This window comes from Arvicanthis niloticus, chromosome 5, assembly GCF_011762505.2.
Source record: "Arvicanthis niloticus isolate mArvNil1 chromosome 5, mArvNil1.pat.X, whole genome shotgun sequence".
NCBI lineage: Eukaryota > Metazoa > Chordata > Mammalia > Rodentia > Muridae > Arvicanthis > Arvicanthis niloticus.
This window is the reverse complement of record NC_047662.1, coordinates 20,164,068-20,185,395: the sequence shown is the minus strand read 5'-3', so window position 1 is coordinate 20,185,395 and position 21,328 is coordinate 20,164,068. Positions and strand designations below refer to the sequence as shown.

Genomic DNA, 21,328 nt, shown 5'->3' with positions numbered 1-21,328 from the left:
TGGAGCACATATAAAGGACAGAATCTTGGCTTCCTTCTCTGTGGAATCCGGCCTCTCCTTCCATCAGTATGTGTGTCCCATGATACGTCTGTCCCAGAATCCAACACAGGCTGTCAGGCTTGGCCACTAACACCTTCACCCATCTTGCTAGCCTTCGTTCGAGGTTGTTCTTATTAGAAGTACCAAAGTCCCACAGGAGGCTGATATCCACCCATAGCCCCACCCCCTCCTTGGCAATGCTTTAGAAACAGTCTGGAGGTTGGTGGGAGCTGTTCTTCATTGGGGTGGGCAATCTCAAGTACTTAGCATGTGGCCAGCTGGAAGACTGGTTCTTACAACTGTTCTCCTGCCATACGCAGATTCTGCAGTCAGCTAACAGCAGCTGAGCCCAAGCCACTGCACATACGGCTGTTTTCCAGGACACCCCTACTGTCCCCAGTACAGCAGGAGTCCAGGCACAAGGCAGACTTGGCACCTACGGGATGAGAGTAGGGGGCTAGTCACTTCAGGGCCCTGACCTGGCTCTGTGGCAGTGCTCACCTGGGTCTGGTTATCAGAACCATCATAGAGACACAGAGCTATTGTGCTCAACCCAGATTCCCAGGCCAGCTCCAGACCCTCCCAACTGGGTCTGCTGTGGATGAAACACTACTAAAAATCCCAATGGGAGGTGTGAATACCAGGGGGATCCCTGGTCAACTGGCACAATTTGGGTTGGAGAGATGGCTCAGTGGTTAAGAGCATGCATTGCACTTCAGAAAGACTCTGGTTCAATCCCTGACACCCACATTAGGCAGCTCACAACTGCTTGTAATTTTAGGTCAAGAGGATATGACGCCCTCTTCTGGCCTCTGCAGGCACTGCACTCATGCACATAAACACAGTGATAATGTACTTTAAAAATAATAATAAAAAATATTTTTTTAAAAAGTGGAATAGCTTCACCATACAGTTAATTTCAGAGCTGGTGAACCCGTGTTCAAGGGAAGGTGGGTCAAAGGAGTCACAGGGGAGATGGTACAGGGGAGGGGCTCCTTGGGAGACAGATCAGAAAATATTCCTGATAAAGATGACGGTGATGATGCTGATGGGGTCTGGGCACAGTGGCTCCTGCACGTAATCTCAGCACTGAGGAAATGGAGACAGGAGGATCAGGAGTTCAAGACTATCCAGAGCCTGAAAGAGTTCAGAGCCAGGTTGAGCTACAGAAGGCTCTCAAAAACCCAAAACCCCAAGATTAATAATGAAGGCAGCAATGTCAGAAAATGTCCTTATAATGCATTAACTAAGCCCGTCCTCATAACCACCGCAATTCTTATGTTTTCAGGAAAGGAAACTGAGTCACAGGAATGTTCACTCGAATCCCTAAGGTTAACAGGCAGCATACGGTACATCAGGGTTCCTGGTACTCCTATCTAGTTGGCTTAACTGACCAATCCTAAGGGTTCTCTCCTTCCTCAGTCAGTGGTTGAGCTATCCACTTCAACATGTTTTGGGAGGGGAGGGTGGACCCTGGAGACATGCCCACACTTGCTCCCACTCCCTGTTCCCGGAAGGAGAGACATGTACAGCCAGCCCCCAGAACCTGGCAAAGCCCAGAGAATACATTTTCTCAGACTGCAGAAACTTTTTTGTACTTGCTTCTTGGTCTGAGGGAGTTTGATGTTTGGGAATTCAAGCCCTTCAAATGAAGCCACTTCAGGGTTTGCTTCAGGCAAGAAAGCAGGCTTCGGTATTTCCCACAGAAGTCTTCTTCATTAGGCAGGAGCCGCAGCCTCTTAGGGTGTCAGGGAATGTCAAGTGATAGCTTTGTCTGGGGTGTTCAAGATTTTCTTTCCCAGCCTCCGTGTGAGGAAGGTTATTCTGGCTTTATTTTTAGATCCTAATGCAGGGAAGAGGGACACCAGGTACCAAGGCAAGCAGTGTTCATGGAGCAGCCCCCTTCTAAGTCATCAGAATGCAGTCCTGCCTCCTCTGGGTGCCTCTGGCCCTGATGTGTGCTGCCCAAGACCCTCATACATGCATGGTCCTACACCCCTACCTCACCTACCCCCACCCACCCAGAAGAGAAAGAGGTCTCAGCCTGGAGGCAGCCTGGGTCTGACCACGTATGCAGCAGGGGCAGGTCACCTCCTGAAAGGAGTCTGTCCCCCTTTAAGATATGACAGCTGACACTGAAGAGGCAGTGTCTACAGGTGAGGACCCACAGTCACATCCTGATATGAAACAAGCTGTTGCTGAATTTACAGGTCAGCTTTGGGGGCAACAGGGAGACAGGCTTTTCTTGTGAGGTCTGAGCAAGCCCAGGTTTCAGATCCACCAGCAGGGAAAGGCAGATTTATGTGGCAGGGCTGTTATGACTTCCTGGGGCCTTGCAAGATGGTCTTTGGGGCCCCTTTCTTGGGTTTTTCTTTCTTTTTGTTTGTTTGAGACAAGTGCTTACTCTTAGCTCAGGCTAGACTTTTGAACTCCTGATCCTCCTGCCTCCACCTCAAATGTGGGGACTGTAAGCCTACACTACCATACCCAGCTTCCCTCCTTCTGTCACAAGAGAAAAGGATCATTTACAACTGTAAAGATATGTCTGATCTCATCTGGGTACATTATTACATGTGCTTTTTTTTTTCTTCTGATCCGAAAAGAAATTAAAATTAAAACATTCTGTGAGCCCACGGGCCCCATGTTATGCTTAATGAAGCAGTCAGCCAGGGCAGAACCGTGAGGAGCGATCTACGGCTGAGGCTCCCACATTTCCCGACCCCTGTCAAACCGTGTCCTCCTGGTTGTGGCCTGTGCTGTCCCTCACCTGTAACGGATTTCACTGTCACCTGTCAGGGTGTACCTTCCCAGCAACCTGGCACCTGAGAATGCAGCAGCTGCACTCACACAACCCCTTCTAAATGCCACCACCTCTGTGGTCCCCCACAGTGCAAGGTGCAGATCTTGGTGGAAAAGTGATAACAGCTTCAAGGCTTCAGGAATGGGATTCGGGCCCCGCCCCGGACACCCCAAGGGTCTCTGGTAGATGCGGCTCTTTGCACACACTCTGACTTTGGCAGAATCCGGCATCGCTTATCTACCTGTCCGGTGAGCTGTGAGCCCGCTGGGCCTGGCTGGTTTTCAGCCTTCCTCCCTGCTCCTCGCCTGGCTCCCTGCTGGGTGCACAGTGAGGACTCAGTTCACACAGATGCCAAACTAGACTCCAACTTGAGCAATGGCACAGGGTCTCCATGTCTCCACCCCCGGCTGCTATTTGTTGCAAGACAATGTCCAGATGCAGTTCTGGGTGATGGCTATTTCAGGAGCAGGGCCCTAGGCAGAGCCATACCCAGGAAGTGACACAGACAGAAGGCCTGAGCCACATGGTTCCCTTCCTCCATCCTTCCCTCCTCAGGGTCAACGGGAGTGGGTAGGACAACAGCAGAAACTTCGAATGGACTATTCCCAGAATTCATGGTTAAGGGGGGAGGGGGGAGAGAAAACGCACTAATGTGTTATCCAGTCATTAAAACACTAAACAAAAGCCATGGGCAGAGAATTGCAAGTTGTCTTTCAGACTTGATGAGAAGGAAAAAAAAAAAAAAAAAAACTTGAATATTAGCACCAAACTGTGCTGACAGCACACTTCCGGGGCTCTTTGTCTCCTTGGGGCTCATTCAGAAAATGTCATTGTGCCTATTGATTGTGGTAATGCTTGTGAGGCCGCCTTCTGTGGAGTGTTGACAGTGATCTTCCTGCTCCAGAGGACCCTGGCCAGCGGGGTAGGGGATATGGCTGAGTGTTGCTTCCTGTGGCCCACAGTCCATCCCTGAAATCCCCATCCCAGAACCCACTAAGGTTCACCCAGCTGCAGGGGCTCTCAGCAGCCAAGCAGAAGTACACCAAAGTGACCACATGCAAGGCACCTACCTGTATGGTATGGGTGGAACCTGCAGTTCTGAGCAGCTGGGGACCCAGAAGCCAGGTGTCCTTGGTTCCTGAGCAGGAGTAGGGGCAGGTGTTTTAAGCTACATCTGGGAACACGGTGTCTATGCTCAAAGCTCTCTTCCAACAGATGTGCCCCCCCACCCCACCCCCAGCCACAATAAGCATCCTTTAGGCTTAAAGGGGCCACTCTCTTGCTCACTCTCTCCTCTGTAGGCTTAATGTTTTTGTGCACCTCGCAAAGGTTACCCTTGTGTTATTCCAATGCTGACTTCTCTGCCCTCCCATCTTGTTTCAGTCCAGACACAGCATTGTAATGCTTATGCCAAGAATCTCCTGTCTCTAGTTTGTGTAAACAGTTCTTACCATTGATGCTCTGCCTCATCAATAAATGCTGATCACCCAATGGCTGGGCAATGGTGGGCAAGATGTCCACCAACTAGAGAAAAGAAAGAGGGAGAGAGGGAGATTCAGATCAGCATAGGATGGAGGATCTGGTGCCCTGAGGAAGGGGTCGGGAGAGATCATGGAAACACACCTGAAGCTCAAAGCCCAGATCAATAATGATATGCAAGTACCATGGGATGGGGCTGGGAGGTAATCAGATTAGCACAGAAAGTAAAGATAGATCATTTAACTGCTCAGCTATTCAAGTGCAGTTTTAAGTAAATATTGGTTTCCCCCATGTAGTTATTGGGGAATAATATAAGCGAAAGAAATACAGCTGCTAGTTTAATTCATTTACACTCCTGTGGGTATTTCTGTGCCATGCACCCCCCCCCCCCCCGTCACATTTATGTTTCTGGTTTGAATGAAGAAGCAGCCATCCTAGGGAACCATCCCTTCAAGAGCAAGTTGAGGGGTCCTTGACATGATACACAAGTGGGTGCATGTATTCTGTTGAAACTCCAAGCTCAAGTACCTGTGTCTACACGTTGAGGAGGTCCACACAGTGTGGACAGTATCTGGCACACAGGAGACAACACAACAGACAGAAGCAACAGACTCTTATGACCCCAGTAATGGCCACAAGGGAGAGTCACCATCTGGAAAGCGAGTTTAATCCGGTCCCGTGAATGAGTGATGTAGAGTCAGAATCTGAGGAACCAGTGACTCCTGACTCCCAGGTCAAAACTTTGCCCATCAGTCCCTGTGTCTTGTGCAGTCCCAGACTGGAGAAGGTTTGTCTATCCTAGCTGGACACAACACTGGTGTGGGCTGCAGAGCTGAGAGACTACTCCATAGCACAGGGGAGGCAGCAGGGAGTGGGGCTGAAGGAGGGGAAGCATTTGTGGCTGTCCCGACTCAACCCCTAGAAGAGGCATGAAGATCAAGACCACTGTAGACCAGGGCTGAGCAGGCAGTGCAGGAGACTAGGAGACAGGTGGCAAGCAGGAGGCTAATGCCAGCATACCGATGACAGCAAGGGCTGGCAAGGACAGCAGAGTAACCAGAGCTCTCACCCAGCTTGGGGCTGCCAACAAGTTTAACCACTTTGCAAAACTAGCATCTTCCCAGTAAAGCTCGGAATCACTGAACGGTATGATCCCCAAAATGGGGATGGGGGCATCTCACATAACCACCTGCTATTCCCACCAGGAAAAAGAAAAGAAAAACAACTTATCCAAAATGCGCTTCAACCGCACAGATGCCTGGTGGGAAAGCAAACTGATTTAGCCCTTTGGGAAACAGTCAAAGGTTTGTACCTCTGATTACCATATAAACCAACAGTCTGCGTGTATGTATACCCAATAGAAACAAAAACCTATGTCCATTCATAATGATCATGAAAGCATTATTCATTAAAGAAAAAAAAAAAAGAAACTTAAAATGTCAGTCAACTCCTGAGCTCATAGCATGTGGAATATCCATACAATGGAATCGTATTCATCAATAAAGAAGGGTAAAGTGCAGACACATGCCACTATGTGGATGAAACATACAACATCCTCAGAGGGAAGAAAGCCGGGTACAAAGCCCACGGTCACACCAACAGTGTATTAGTTACTTATGCTTTACCATGACAGAATGCACGAGCAACATCTTAACAGGGGGAAGCTTTACTTTGCCTCATGGTTTCAGAGGTTCTCAGGCCATCTTGGCAGAGAAGGCATAGGGTGGGTGCTATCCCCAACACAGGGCAGGTATAATCTGCAAAGCCCCGCCCCTAGTGGTACCCCTACCATTTGAGACATACCTCTCGAAGTCTCCATGGCCTTCCAGATAGCACCACAAGCTGGGAAGCAAGTGATCAAAACACGAGCCTGTGGGGGGTCCGTTCAGAGTCAGACCATATCATAACACGTAGATAAAGTGCTTAGACTTAGCCAGTCTACACAGGGGTGGGAGTAGGGGTGGGGAGAGAAACTGGGTAAGTAGAACCATGTGCTCCTGAGTATGGGTTTTGTAAGGGAGATGATGCAAATGTTCTAAAATTAATTGAGGTAATGTTAAAACCCCCATAAATACACCACGCATCACTTCATGGGAGACAAGAAGTCTTTTACAGTAGCTTACACATAGTTACCAAATACCAGAAACCAAAATGGCCAGCAACAGTAGAATTGGCAGAAGGACCTGATAAAGAACCAATACTGGGCTGGAGAGATGGCTCAGTGGTTAAAAGCACTGACTGTTCTTCCAGAGGTCCTGAGTTCAATTCCCAGCAACCACATGGTGGCTCACAACCATCAGTAATGGGATCCGATGCCCTCTTCTGGTGTGTCTGAAGACAGCAACAGTGTACTCACTTAAATTTTTTTTTTTTTTTTTTAAAAAGAAGAATCAACTACTGTTCATAACAGAATGACAAGCATAAGACCCATGTCTGGAAGGCACAGGGCATAAAAGCTTAGAGCAGACAAAAGGAGTCCCTGGTGTCAGGAGTCAAAACAGCAGCCACCACTGGGTACCCACTGACCGGGAAGAGCCTCCTAAAGAACCAGGAAGGCCTCTCCATCTTGGTCTGCATGGCTGGTCCGCAGCTGTATCTGTGCAGATCTCACTGTGGTGTGTGCTTATGATTTTACTGGGTAGATGTTCAAGTAACACCTAAGAGTTTTAGGGTTCCCCCTTCCAGCAAGTATTTTGTAGCTCAAGACACATAATGACAGAGCAAAGAAAAGGCTCCCTAAAGTCCAGCTGAGCAAACCAATGAGTTTATTGGGGTTAGTTAAAGGGGCACCAGTGACTTAAAGGCAGCTGCCTCATCCCAGCAAGGTGACAACTCATCAAAGTGTCATCTCTGGTGTTTCCTGCAGGACTTGCAAGTGGCACAGCTGGACAGTCTCCCCTCCCTAACAACTGTGACTGCTGATACAACCATAGGGGTGGGGCTTTGTAAATCTTTTAAGTTTCAGGAGCTTACTATGGTTTGTGAGTTTCCTTTACTTCCTGGGTCTTAACCATGCCTCCCTCCAACAGCCTCCTTTCCTCAATCTGAGGAAAGAAATGTGCAGCAATTACATATAAGAAGCAATTCCATGTTCCAAAATCGGGGTTCGGATCCAAGTTGTCAAGCCTCAGGTGAGAGCTCCTGCCCCTGGATATCATCCTCCCCATCCTCGGGCACCAGAGCAGCCGGCTGTGGCTGTAGAGAATCCTCTTGGCATCTCCGCAGTTGAATCTACATTCCAATGAGTCACAGAATTTGATGGAGAATTTGGCGAGTGAGTGCCATCGGAGTGGTGAGAAGAGAGGGGGCTGGTTGCTGTGGCTCAGCCTTGTTTCCAAGGAAAGAAAGGTCTTTGGAGAGTGGGTGGAACACGCTGCCACGGGGAGGGAATGTCAATTTCAATATGAATCATTTCACGCATGGCAGTAGCTCACTCTGGGAATAGATACCCTGACTCACTAGGCTCCCACAGGAGCAAGACTTGTTGCTAACATTTCAGATGCCAAGAGAATCAGCGATAGCAGAGATGGGGGGACAGAGAGAGAGAGAGAGAGAGAGAGAGAGAGAGAGAGAGAGAACACGCACCTAATAAACAGCCAGGAGTCCAGAGTCCTGCGCACAAACCCTTTGTGTGGAAGCTGACAAGGCTCAGAGGATATTGTGGGCTCTGGTGACAGCCGGCGCCAGTACTGGGACACCAACCCAGGCCTCTCGCCCGCCCGAGAATTCTTTTTACAACAACCTGCTACTATATTTTCTAAAGAAATAAATTCTGCTTTGTGCTAGGGCTTTTAAAGGAAAAGAAAAGGGCCACGATGCATCTTAATTAGAAACTGCTTGGAGGAGAAAGCGGCCTCAGAGTGAGTGAGCAGGGCCCTGGCAGTGGCCAGCCAGCTGCCTGTAAAGCCTGAAAACCCAGTGAGTCACGCGGTACAGGAGTGTTTCTGCTGAAATCACCCAGGGTGACCTGAGGGGCACTCTGACCATCAGAAGGTGGTCAATCAGGGGATTGTCATTCAAGGTCCCAGGGAGATCTCCTGGGGCTGCAGTGACTGTGGGTCCAGCCTGTTCTTCAACACGGAAGGGGGGGCACTGGGGGAAGCAGCTGACTTTTCACCCAATTACCCTCCTCGTGGCAAAGGCACATCTGCCAGTGGCCCGAGTTTCTAGTTCATTTCCTCTGTGCCTTTCCACCCTCTGGCCTCCGGATGGAGCTTGTGGGGTTTCCAGAGCATGTGACTTCCTGGAAGGGTGCTGGCTGCCCCAACGCCTGACCTACTCTGTCCAAGGAACGACAGTGTTGCTGCTTGCTCGCAAAGTTGATGACAGTCATTTCTCAAAGCGAACCCCAGCCCAAGTCAGGAATGTGTGTACAGCTCGCCAGAACAGCCAGCTGCGGGCCTAACGCCGATGTTCCAAGAACTATAGATGTTTTTCTTCCCCCAGAAGAAAAAATCCAGAAAAAAAAAACCAGATCATAAAACAGAAACTGTTTTCACCAGACAACTTGAAACGCTATTACTTAACCAAAGGGAAGACTTAGGCACTGGGGAGGGAGGGGGCTGGCAAGATGGCTCAGTGAGCAAAGATGCCAAGTCTCATGATCTGAATTTCATCCCTGGAACACCCATGACAGATGGAGAGAACTGATTCCTGAAATTTGCTCTCTGACCTCCACGTATGTGCCAAGGCGTGTGTGTACCCACATACAACCACACACATGAATAAACACATGTAATCCTTAAAAAAAAAAAAAAAAAAAAAGACATCAGTAAGGGGAAACATATGTGCAATGGAGAAAAAAGTTCTTGTTTGTATTAGTATGCAGGCATTTATGCACGCGTGTAAGAAAGCGGAGGGAACCTCAGGTGTCTCCAGGCACCGTCCACCGTATTTCTGGACACTGGCATGAAACTCAACAAGTGTAGACTAGGCTCCTGCCCAGTGACACCTCTTCCCTGGGCCCGTCTGTCTCTGGATCCCCAGTGCTGGGCTTACAAGGAAGCATCAGCACACCCAGTATTTTAACATCAGACCTGGGATTCAAACTCAGGCCGTCACGCTCACATAGCAAGCATTTTACTGACTGGGCATCTCCCCAGACCAGGATGAAAAACTCTTAATGTTTGATGCCATTCTGTGTGCCGACCCTCCAGCCTCACAAAGGAGTAAGGGTGTGGGTGTGAGAGGAGGGACATGGTAGAGATCCAGGGAGATGTGGGCAGGCCGGCTTCACAAACTCCTCAGCTGGCAAAGCTGGCTTCTCAAAAGGGAGCCCCACGGGCTGGGGAGGAGCTCTCAAGTCTGAAACAGACCAGGAAGAACAGTGTGTGCACCGGAGTGCGCATGCACGCAGGAGACTATGCGCAGCATGAGGTGAGAACTACTAAGCCACACACCCTTCAGCAATTGTAAAAATGACACCTCAGGGTCTGGATTTATTTGCTCCTCAGCATCCTGTTTGCTGGTTTACAAGGCAAAGACGATTTTTCTCTCTGCCAAGGCCGAACACGGCCAGCCCGTGATCTGAAAATCACACCATGCTCATTTTGCCTCTTAACTCACTCACGGCTATAAATCATCCCATGATGGGGACTGGGCCGGCACTTCTATAGGGGAATCCATGGGCAGAGACAGAATCCAATTTGGGGCGCTCACAATCACCCTGAGGCTTGGAGCTGGGGAATATCACTTTTAGCGACACCTCCATCCTCTCAGGTGAACACGCGGGAGCCAGATTTGCTGACTAAGCAGGACAGCCACGTTTCCAGGTCTCTTTGCCGAGTGCACTCCACGGCAGGAGGTCAAGGCCACTGAAGGGGATGAGAGAGCTGAGCACAGCCGAGCCAGACTGGGAACAAAGAGGAAATGGTCCAGGCAGAGACGGTGGCAGGCTGTTCATTCTCTGTACAATCCATCAAGAGCCTGCTGCGTGCCAGACACTGCTCCTTCCTGGATTAGAATCAAAGTCGTTATTATTAATTAGTGAGTAGAATGCTGATTGCAGCTTCCACTTAATGAGTGCACGCGGGCAGGTGTTGCACCAGGTGTTTAACACCCATCAGCTGCATTTGATCCTTGTACCCATTGAGCAGATGGAGAAACTGGGTGCAGAGGGGTCAAGAAACTAACCCTAGGTTCAGAGGATGAGTAAGTGGCAGACCCAGGACTCAAACCCAGGCTGGCCTGAGTATCAAACCCCTGTTCCTTATAGCCCAGCCCAGACAGCCAATGGCAGGGCTGCAAGCAGACATTCCTAAGGTTGCTGGGCAGATTTTCTAGGTGGGAGACAAGTCTTTTGCCCTCAAAAAACTCCACTCATGTCCAGTAATGATGCTGAGACAGGTGATGCAGACCCTAGCTGTGGTAGGGGGAAGAAGGGGGACACATCCCTCCAACCCTAAGGCGGCTTTCTGTCCCCCTACACTGTGCTCGGGAGGGTGGCACAGGGCAGCATGGTACCTTACTGTTTGGGCTTCTGAGTCTACACTGCAAGTCCTAGAGATTGGTAGCTCTGTCCTCTTGCCTGTGAAATGCAGTACAGTGGGTAAGTGACACCTTACAAGGAGTACACTGGAACGCAGCTCTGGTGACTGGAGGGATATGTATTTAGGGCAAGTGGGACTCTGGGCCCCCCAATTCCCAAACCTCCTGAAAGACAGTTTTGTGCTGAAGCTCTAAGCTTATCCACATCTGTTTGTGACCTGGCCATAGCGGCAAGCCACATGTGACAATCCGGCTAATCTCTGGATGGGTGTTGCAAAGTGCAGTGGACCAGGATGCTGGCCACTAGAGTTAACCCGAGCTGTCACCTCCAGCAAGTCCCTTCTCCCCACTCTGGGCCTCAGCTTTCTCAACTCTACAACAAAGGGACAGCCGCACCATCAAAGGGCCCCTCCAGTGGTAACAAGGCTCTGTCCTGTGGTGTTCCTGACAGAAAGGGGCAGAGTTCTCACTGCACAGAGAGATGAGCAATCCCTAAGTGCAGTCACCATTGGCTGACATGGAATGCAGAGACGGGGTGCTGCTTATCATTTGCCCTGGACACCCCGAACCTTCTGTTGCCAACAATAGGATTCTAGGACACTATTCAGATGCTATTCCTATCAGGGTGACAGGGATGGGGGACAGCCCTATGGCTCTTACGTGGGTTTCTGGGTCCAGGGACTCTAGGCATGCCCCTACAACACAGGAGCAGCACAGTCTGACCTCAGGCCCTTCCTGAACTATGCTCACAGTGCTGAACATCTGCAGAGTGCAGCCTATGTGCCAGGCATGGACATCCGTTTGTGTGTGCTAGCCGCTTCCTTTAAAAACAATCCTGGGAAGGAAACATTACCTCGCTGTGCGGCTGGGCAAACAGGTCCAGAGAAGTTAGGAAGCTAGCCCAAGATCACACAGCTAGGAACAGAAGAGTGTTCTTAAATCCCTGCCCTCTGGCTGTGGAGACAGGGCCTCTTAGTGAGTTTACTTCTCAGTCTCCCACATTCTAGCTGTAGGTATTAGTGGCTGGCCTTTTCTACAGGCAAAGAGACTGGGCCTCTGTACACCAAGTCACTTGCTTAACAACATGGTGACTGCCAATCTGTGGCCGGCTCTTCTACCATTGTGTCCCCCCCCCCACACACACACACATACATACACACTGTCCCAGGCTGAAGACTGGCCTCTGTGACAGGAACAGAAAGAGCAGCTGACCACGTGCCTCCTTGGTGCTGGAGGCTGGTCCTGTGCACATACATCTCCCTATTAATCATCATGGGAAAGACCAGCAAGATGGCTCATCAGATAAAGGCCCCCATCAAGAAGCCCAACAACCAGTGTTCAATCCCCAGGACCCATGTTATAAAAGAAGACTGACCGCTGATCTCCACCTGCACGAAGTTGTGTAGCTGTGCTCACACACACAAAATAAACAAATAAAATGTATAAAATATAAACAATAATTATGATCATCACAGTCCCAGGAAACTGAGGCCCTGTCCGCTCTGCAGAGAGCTATGCACGCTCATCTGGACCGGAAGTCCAGGCCCCTCTGCCATCCAGCTGGGCAGGAAGTGTCCCATCTGGCGAACTTACAGAGGAAGGGAAAGTCATGCACTCTGGCCTGAGTGACAGGCCAAGAGCGGACTGTCTTCTCTGGTGGCCAGTGGGGCCTTGGGAGTGTCTTCCGATGGAGCCTGCTGAGCCGGATGTGGATGAGAACAAGCTACTGAGACAGTGGAATGCCTCACAAAACCAAGCTGGAGAGACGCCTCAGCAAGACGATCTGCCCTCAGAGAGAGAAAACCTTTGATCTGAGGAAGGATGGGGCAGCACAGGGTGGTTGGCACGGGGAAGGGCCACACAGAGAGACCACACTCAGGCAGTGGCCGCTGTCATCAGAGCTCCTGTAGATCTTGGCAAAGGGAGACACCACTGTGAACTCAGGACCTTCCTCACATGCAGGCACCCAGACTGTGGGAGCCTGTCCCGTCTGAGCGCTGCACAAGCAGGGCTGGGCAGGATGGATCTGCCTATTCCTGCCCACCCTGGGGCACCCTGTGTCTACTGACCTCAGGCTACCTGAGGTCACTGATGGCATTAGAGGCCACCCAACAGCCCCTGCAGTGTCTCGGGAGGAAGCAGGAGCATGGCACAGGGCTGGACTCAGGTCCGTGCACCCACTCCTGCCATTGGGACCCTCTCCCTCACTCTTGTCTTTTCCATGTGTTCTCATGGACTCTGAGAACTGTCACCACTGACAGGGGCTCTAAGACAGGCAGGACCAGGCTGTGCTCAGGGTCACCAGTGGCTCCAGCTCCCAGAAATAACTAACAGGGAGAAATGACCAGCCCAAGGTCACTCAGCATGGAAGCCATGAGCCTGTCTGACTGAACCCAGGTCTGTCTGACTATACAATGTTACACCAATAAGAACTAGTTATGGCATGGTTTATGCTCAGCTCTACCTGTCCCTTTCTGAAGACCCTAGACAGTTCCCAGAGACTGCCAGGACAGGGGCACCAGGGGAGTCTGGTGGAGACTCTACCTTGTCACTGACCCCTTGAGTCCCAGGCAGTGGACCCCAGGCCCAGCACCCAACACTGTGGAGATTAAAGGCACAAGTGGATTGAAGCAGTCTTCCTGACTGCAGGTCCCTCCCCTCCCTTCCCCCCGTCACGGGTACACCATGGGGACCAGGCGATGGGTTCCTAGCACCCTAGCCGTCAGAATACCTGAGGACCTCAGGACCCTTGCAGGTTTCCTGGGACAAGGCTGCTCCTGTTGACGTCAATGCAAGTCACTGCTCGTTCCTAATGCTTGGTCATTTGAGTACTCACACACTCCCATGGCTGTCGTCACAGAAGCTCCAGGACAAAAGCAGCATCTGGAGCCCAGAGAGGTTAAGTGCCTTGGGCACAGCCACACAGCTAAGGACAGAGGGAGGACTGCACTCGGGTCTTCAAACTCAAGGGATTTGTTCTTTCCATTGTCCAGAACCCTAGTGATCTCCCTTTCAGAGTGAAGTCCTGAAGAGCCGTGACTTAAATCCTATACCCTGGGGACTGTACCAAATGAAGCCCGGCTCGTGCCCCTGTAAATCTAGACAACAATCTCAAACCCAGACACCCAACTGACAACAGCAGTCCCTTCACAGAGAAGAAAGGGGGATGCTTTCTTATTACGTTCCCACTTACCCTGCCAGCCCACACTTCAACAGCTTTGGGAAGAGCCACCCAGCTCCCTGTCTCTGAGGCTGGGCAGGACACCCCACGGCAGGTCTGTGAGCTGGAGAGAGGAGGCAGCCAGCCTCCTGACAGATCCTCATACTTCATGCTGAGGCCCAAGACCATCTCTTTCCCCCAACCAACCCAGGAGTTATCCTCAGGAGGTCACACCCAGGCCAAAGGTCATGCTTGGAGTGAAACTCTTACAATTCTAAATGGGAATAAAGCAGAAACAACCTTGGTCCCTTGGTGAGCCGGCTCCATACAGTCAGCCAAAACAGTAAAGTCATGTGAGCTGAGCAGACTGCACTCCCGGCCACTCAGGAAGCTGAGGCAGGAGGATTGTCTGAGCCCAGGAGTTCAACATCAACCTGGGCGACGCAGGGGGAAGCATCTCCAGCATAATTATTATCGTTATTGTTGTTGGTCTTTTTAGGTAGCGTCTGTGTAGCCCTGGCTGTCCTAGATGTCACTATGTAGCCAAGGCTGGTCTTAAATGCTGAGATCTGCCTGCCTCTGCCTCTCAAGTGCTAGGTTGAAAGCATATGCCCCACGCCTGGCTCAAAGATTTTTTAAAATTTTAATACAAATACCCTGTGACAGTTGATCTTCACTGTCAACTTGACTGGATTTAAAAATCACAAAGAGACACACCTCTCTGCCTGTTGCTCAGGAAACACACTGCAGGAAAAAAACTGAGCACCTCTCTCTGCTTCCTCACCATGGAAACAATAACAACACCCTCCTCACACTCCGCCCCAGCCCTTTCCCACCAAGATAGACTGTGTGCCCTAAAACTGTGAGCCAAAAGAAACTCTTCCTTACGTTGACTTTTGTCAAATATTCAGCCATAGATGAGAAAAATAACCAATACACATTCTTTTGGTTTGTTTTGTTTGCTTTGTTTTTTTTTTTTTTTTTTTCAAGACAGGGTTTATCCATATAGCCCTGGTTATCCTGGAACTCAGTCTGTAGACCAGGCTGGCCTCAAACTCAGAGACCCCCTGCCTTTGCTTCCCGAGTGCTGGGATCAAAGGCGTGCAACCACCACTGCCAATACAAAAGTCCCTCCCATAGAGTCCAAACTGTATACACAAAGGCAAATGCACAGAGGAAAAACTGGAAGGCCATGAACAGAGACGTCAGAAGTGACAGCAGCGATGACATCAGCAGTGGCATCAGCAGTGACATCAGCAGTGGCTGCATTGATGAGACAGCAGCTGCATTCTGTTCGCTTATTTTGCCCACTTTCTACTTTTTGATTGGATCCCTTTCCTCCTCCATTCATAAATGAGTGAAGCTGCTCAAACCCATGTCCCTTGCCGCTGTCACAGGGGTGACTCATCTGGACAGGCAGAGCTCCTCCGGAGCTGACTACTGGAGGAGAATGTAGATCTGGGTCACATTTTCTTGTAATGCCAACCCTGATACTGGGGTCCACACACAGGCCCCAGCCCCAGGCATCCAGCCACCCTTCAGGCTTCCCCAGGGTTTCTGTATCAGGCTTGCTTCTCCAGATCCAACTCCAGCAGCCTGTATTCCTTGGGAGTAAGGAGTGTGTGTGTGGTTTTTTTTTTTTGGGGGGGGGGTGTATGGTGCTGCCATTATCTTGTCCAGCACAGCATCCTTCCCTAACGGAAGGAGATGCTCAGGCTGCCCCCAGCATCTTCTCTCTAGAGAGCCTGTAGAGTGGGAGCTAGCACCATGCCGGGCAGAGGAGTGACATCCAAAATAGGAGGCAGAGCTTGCAGCCTTCAGGAGATGCAGAGAGGGGCTCTGGGTTCAAAGAATGCAGTAGGGAAGGGGCACAGACAGAAAGGCTTCAGGAGAAACATTAGGCCATGTGGCTGATCTGCTGTCACCAGGCAACATGAAGGACACCCCAAGATTTTATCTAAAGGCAGCCTGAACTGGGCCTCTTTAGACACATGTTCGCTGTCTCTGGAGACGATGCCACCTTCAAAGTCTTCCATGCTCCCTGTCCCTCACCATCCTCACCTTCCCAAGCTCCACTGCTCAGAAGTGAGGATGTAAATAAGAACTGACAGAAGCACTTGCGTCTTCTGAGTTCAGAGAAGCTTGGGAGAGCCCAGAAAGTGACAGACCAAAGAGAAGCTGCGCTTGCCACCCTGCGGTCTGTGTCAACTCACCAAACATGCTGCCCTCGAAGCCGTCCTTTGTGAGTGGCCGGAGCTCATTCTTGCCCATCGCATAACGGCGGTAATTCTGCCACGAAAACCGCATCATCTGCGGGAAAGAGCAGGGGACCAGGCCCCGGTGAGACGATGCTGGTGGCCAGTAGCACCCACCATACCCTCTACCAAGGTTTCGGCCTGATTTTAGTCCCAGACGGAGCTGTGTAGACAGCCGTCACTCCACACACAGGTCTCCCAGAAGGAGCCTAAAGCTCTGACTGAATTCTAGCTTCCTTCAAAGCCGAGAGAAAAACCAGAAGGAAGAGGGAGTGTGGCTCAGTGGTAGGAGCCCACCCATCGGAGCTGTGTGGAAAGCCAATACATAAGGAGCTGGCTCAGAGATGAGGAACCGGCCAGGTCAACTTTCCAGGTGGTCAGTGAAAGAGTTGGGAATGGGATGCACACTCTCCGGCTTAGAAGTGTCAGGTCTGTCCCCTAAAGACATGTGAGTCTCTATGGATTGTGCTGACCTGACCTAGGCCCCCTGGGCTCTCTGGACCCTAGCTGGTCACTATCATTTGTTATCCCAGCCCAGGACATGGTACACACTATCAGAGTGCCTGAGGCCTGTTACTCAGTTTGTTCCTCGGGTGCTTGCTCCCTAGCTGCCCTCAGCCTGAAGGCTGAGAGACATGGTGACAATCTGTCCCTCCCGAATACCCACAGTCTCCCTTACTCCATCCCTTTCACTTTGGCAAGGCAAGGTACAGGAAGAGGGCCTCAGGGCAAAGCTCTGGGGTGACAGTGGGGTGGAGTGAGGCTTTCTTGTTTTTTTGAGACAGGGTCTCGTGTAGCCCAGGCTGGCCCCTAGCTCACTCCACTGCCAAAGATAATCTTAAACCTGTGGTCCTCCCGTCTGCACCTCTCATGTGGGTCTGGGCTGGGAGCAGGTTGTTGTGCATGTCAGGGGAGCATGCTGCCAACTGAGCCACTACAACCTTCAACCTGTATTTGCAGGTTTCCATTTCTCAGTGTTTCCAAACACTCATGCCTTGGTTTACTCTGTCCTGTGTTTCCTGTGGCAGTGCCTGCCTCTGAGGCAACCCCCGACCCCTCCGTTCCCAGTGGTCAGCCTTTTCCCTGGTACCCAGGCTTAAAGGCCATCTCTTCTGGCAATCGTTGTTGTTATGACCCCATGGGAGTGCGGCCTGGACTTTGGCCCAAATGATGACACTGAGGCTCCAAGAAGGATAGCACAGCTAGCCAGACTGGACCATGTCTGTCGCTCAGAGCAGCAGGCCCCCATCACACATAGCCACTGTGCAGCTCCCTGCTCCCATGGTTCATGCCAGCGTCCTGGCAGTGCAAGGCAGAGGCTCGGCACAGGCCTGGAGGCCCGCCCCCACTCCTCTGTTATTTTCTACTTATCTCCAATTGGCAATAACGGAGAATAATTGCTGGGTATTCGCGTGGAGGAAGAATGGAGTCCCTCCCTCCCTCCCTCTCTCCCTCTCTCCTATGCACCCCCCACCCCCGCCCCCGCCACCAGTGCAGTTGGCGGCTGGATAGGCAGCAGCAACAAGATCTCAGAACACAGAGCACAGCAGAGCTGTGTAGGATAACACACCCCGCCCTGAACCAACCCCTACTTAGAAACGAGTGTTCACGAGGAGTCATGAGGATCACAGGTGTACATTCAGAGCCATCCCCTCTGGGCTGTGACCGGCCAGCTGCATCCGTGGAGGAGGACAGAGGTGGCCAGAGGCACAAAGGATCCCTGTGTCACCTGGGGCTGGACTGGAAAGGCACACAATTGCCTCTGTATGCAAACGCTCAAAGGCGCACGCACCACCCCTGAGTTGCTTGGGCACCAGACTGAGCGTGCACACACCTAGCAAGTGCCTGCTAGGCCTGGGCGTGGGCTACGGTTGGAGCTGCACGTGGAGGCAATGTTCTCCCAGCAGCCCCACCCTCTCCCCCCTACCAGCTGCTTATCTTCCTTCAGGACCCAGCTGAAGGATTCGTGTACTGGGAGTCGGCAGTTCCAGCCCCACCTGAGGCAGCCCATGTTCCAGTTCAATATCATCTGCTTATATAATGTGCTAGAGGCCAGCCTGGGCTGCACGAGACCCTGCCTCAAAAATGAACAAGCAGAAAGGTGCCCTGGTGCCTGGGATCAAGGGTTTCCTCACTGCCATCAAATCAGCCTCCTTCCCCCATTCACATGGCACACCTACCACCCTCTGGCACTGGCACATGGAAGAGGCTTGTTAAATATCTGCTGAAGCAGTGAATGAAAGAACAAACAGGAAAACTAGCCCTGCAGCTTAACCCATGGCCAGGAGACCCTATGTGGACTCCTTGATACAGGTGGGAACCGACCACTGAGCAAGGGTTGCTCAGAGAGACAGTCTCCAGAGGAGTCCGCTGGGTCTCAAACACTTGGTCAGGCAGGTGCACACAAGGAGAGCTTGTCCAAAGGCATGATGTAACCCTAAGGTCCTAAAGACCTTGTAGGTCACTCAGGCTACTTCCTGTCTCACCCACGTTCCTAAGTAGAACATTAAGTGAGTTCTACTTAAATAGCCCAATGATGTGGGGCTCACCACCTTACTGGACAGCCTATTAACTGCAGAATGTCATCAATCCTTCTGAACCCATCCAATCTCTTCCCCCCCCCCCCCCCAGTACCCAGAGTCAAGAAGCATCTTCCACGCCACTCACTCACTCTCTCTCTCCCCCCACTCCCTCGGGGACCCAACTCTCCTGTGCCTCTACCTGAACAACCACGCTCTGTCAATAGGTTCCCCCAGCCTAACCTCCTAATCTCCCGTGTTCAATGTCCGCCTGCTTTGGACGATGGGCAAACTGGACTAGACAGGCTGGCATTTGTGTGCAACCCAGATTTGGGACATAAGTGTAAATGGCTGGGCTAAGGGCAAGGAATCACCAGAGGGCTTCCTCTCAGATCCAGCATCACTTGCTGACCACCAGACAAGAGGTTACCAGCAAAACCCATCTCTCCATGTTTGTACGCAGAGACAGTGAAGGAAACCGGGTTCAGGCTGGCAAGGCTGTTCTTGAAGAACTCGTTTTGGCTGCCTCTGATCATTCCTTTTTACAAATCACTCACTTAAAGCCTCGTTGGTCCCATAAGGATGGCTATATACAGAAAGATGACAGTAACAAGCATTGGCAGGGATGCCGGGAAGGCCTCATCAATGGCGGGTGCTGATGGAGATCGGCAGGAAAAGGTTCCCATGTGGAGTGGTCTGGTTTCTTTTTCTGTCGTGATAAACACTGTAACCAAAGCAACCTGGAGAAATTACAGTTCCACATCACAGTCTATCACCGAGGGAAGCCAAGGCAGAAACCTGGAGCAGAGCCCAGGAGACACACTGCACCTGGTTCGCTTGCTCACTTTGGAAGCCTAGGAATGGTGCTGCCCACAGTGGACTGGGTCCCTCCCACATCCACCAACAGTCAAAACGATTCTCCACAGACCACAGACCAAACTGACATAAGCAAGCCCACCACTGAGACATTCTGATCCTAGGTGATTCTTGGTTGTGCTACCAATAAAAACCAAGACAAGGGAGGTTAGCCTTTGACCCAGTCTTTCTAGGTAAGATGATCACAGATAAAAAGGCTGTGGGAAAGAAATGCAGCCTAGGAGGCTCAGGAGGTCCATCCTCACTCAGAAAGGCCTGCTTCCCAGACTGGGCTTCAGCCAGCCTCTGGGTAGATGAATTTCTAGAGTCTTCCACGCCTGGCTAACTGATAAGGAGACCCACTGAAGCAAGACAATACAAACACACTTACATGGAGCATCTGCTTTTCTGCCTGTGGCCTGGGATTTCAGGATGTTAGGCAGAGGGTGCTAACGTAACCAATCTCTAAGGTGCACACATGGTAAGAGTCCCTTACAGAGTTACAATCTCATGCTGCAGGTGCATCCTGTGCGGCCTCCCTGGAAGAGCAAGCTTGAAAGCTGCACCTGGTATGCTCCAGACTGCTGCCCCCGCCCATTGGCTCCTTGGTTAACCTGGTTGCGTGTCCACTGCTTTAATAAACCATAGCTGTGATCAAGACCATGCACTGAGCCTGACAGCAAGATCTACAGAACCGTTGAGTCCAGGGGTCAGCTGGAAGGCCCCTGGCACACAACTAGAATTAAAACATAATGTCCTAGTTAGTGTCAGATGTCAATTTGACACAGCTAAAGTCTACTGACAGAGTCTCAACTGACGGACTGCGCAGATCAGATGGGGTCATGAGAATGATCTTCTTGGATGTGGGAGAGCCCAGCCCCCTGTGGGCGGAACCATCCCTAAGCAGGCAGGCTGTATTGATAAAGGGATCTGGGCATGACATCAAGGAGTGAGCCAGTGAGCAGCACTCCTCCGTGGCTTCTGTTTCAGTAACTGCCCTGAATTCCATCACTGATGGGCTGTAACCTGGAAGCGTGAGCCAAAGAAACTCTTTCCTCCCCAGGTTGCTGAGACTTTCATAGCAACAGAGTGAAACTGGAACACAGACCTCCACATAGGAACGTGGGCACAAGCGCTCATGGCAACACTATTTCAAACAGCCACAAAGTGGAAATAAACCAAAGGCCCGTTGACTGGTGAGTGAGCCACAGGCTGCGGTGTATCTATCTGAAAGAATATTAAGTGACCATAAAAGGACGTTGGAACACAACAACATGGATGAAGCCCGCAACCCTACCTTCAGGAACAGGAGCCAGACACAAAAATGCCACTTAGTGTATGACTCTAATTAAGAGTGACACCCAGAAGAGAACCCTGGTGGCAAAGTGAAGTGCAGGCCTGCTGGAGGTTGGGGAGCAGGATGGGAGATGAAGTGTGCGCATGCGTAGATGGGAGGAGTCTGCCGCTGGAGATGAAGTGTGCGCATGCGCACATGTGGAGGTCAGGGGTCGACACTGGGAGTCTTCCCGTAATATTTGTGTCTGGGTCTCTTACCGGGCTCACCAGTTTGACTAGGCTTGCTAGTCAACAAATCCCAGGTGTCCTTCTGCCTCCCTCCTCTCAAGTGCTAATCACAGATGCATGTGGCCACTAGCCACTAGCAACTGCTGACTACAGATACATGATGCCGCTAGCAACCTGCGCCCGCATCCTCATGCTTGCAACCTAAGCGCTT

The 21,328-nt window shown here is 51.2% G+C and overlaps 1 protein-coding gene across 6 annotated transcripts in view; it reads right to left on the bottom strand.

Moving 5' to 3' along the window:
* Man1c1 (mannosidase alpha class 1C member 1) overlaps nucleotides 1-21,328 on the bottom strand; it is a 134,781-nt gene that overhangs the window by 58,718 nt on the left and 54,735 nt on the right. For all 6 annotated transcript variants that reach the window (XR_013110391.1, XR_013110392.1, XR_013110390.1 and 3 more), the window contains exon 2: nucleotides 16,178-16,274. Coding sequence is in view for 1 of the 6 variants with exons in the window: in XM_034502321.2 (XP_034358212.1) it covers nucleotides 16,178-16,274 (97 nt within the window). In the remaining 5 variants the exon portion in view is untranslated. The remainder of the gene's footprint in view (nucleotides 1-16,177; nucleotides 16,275-21,328) is intronic.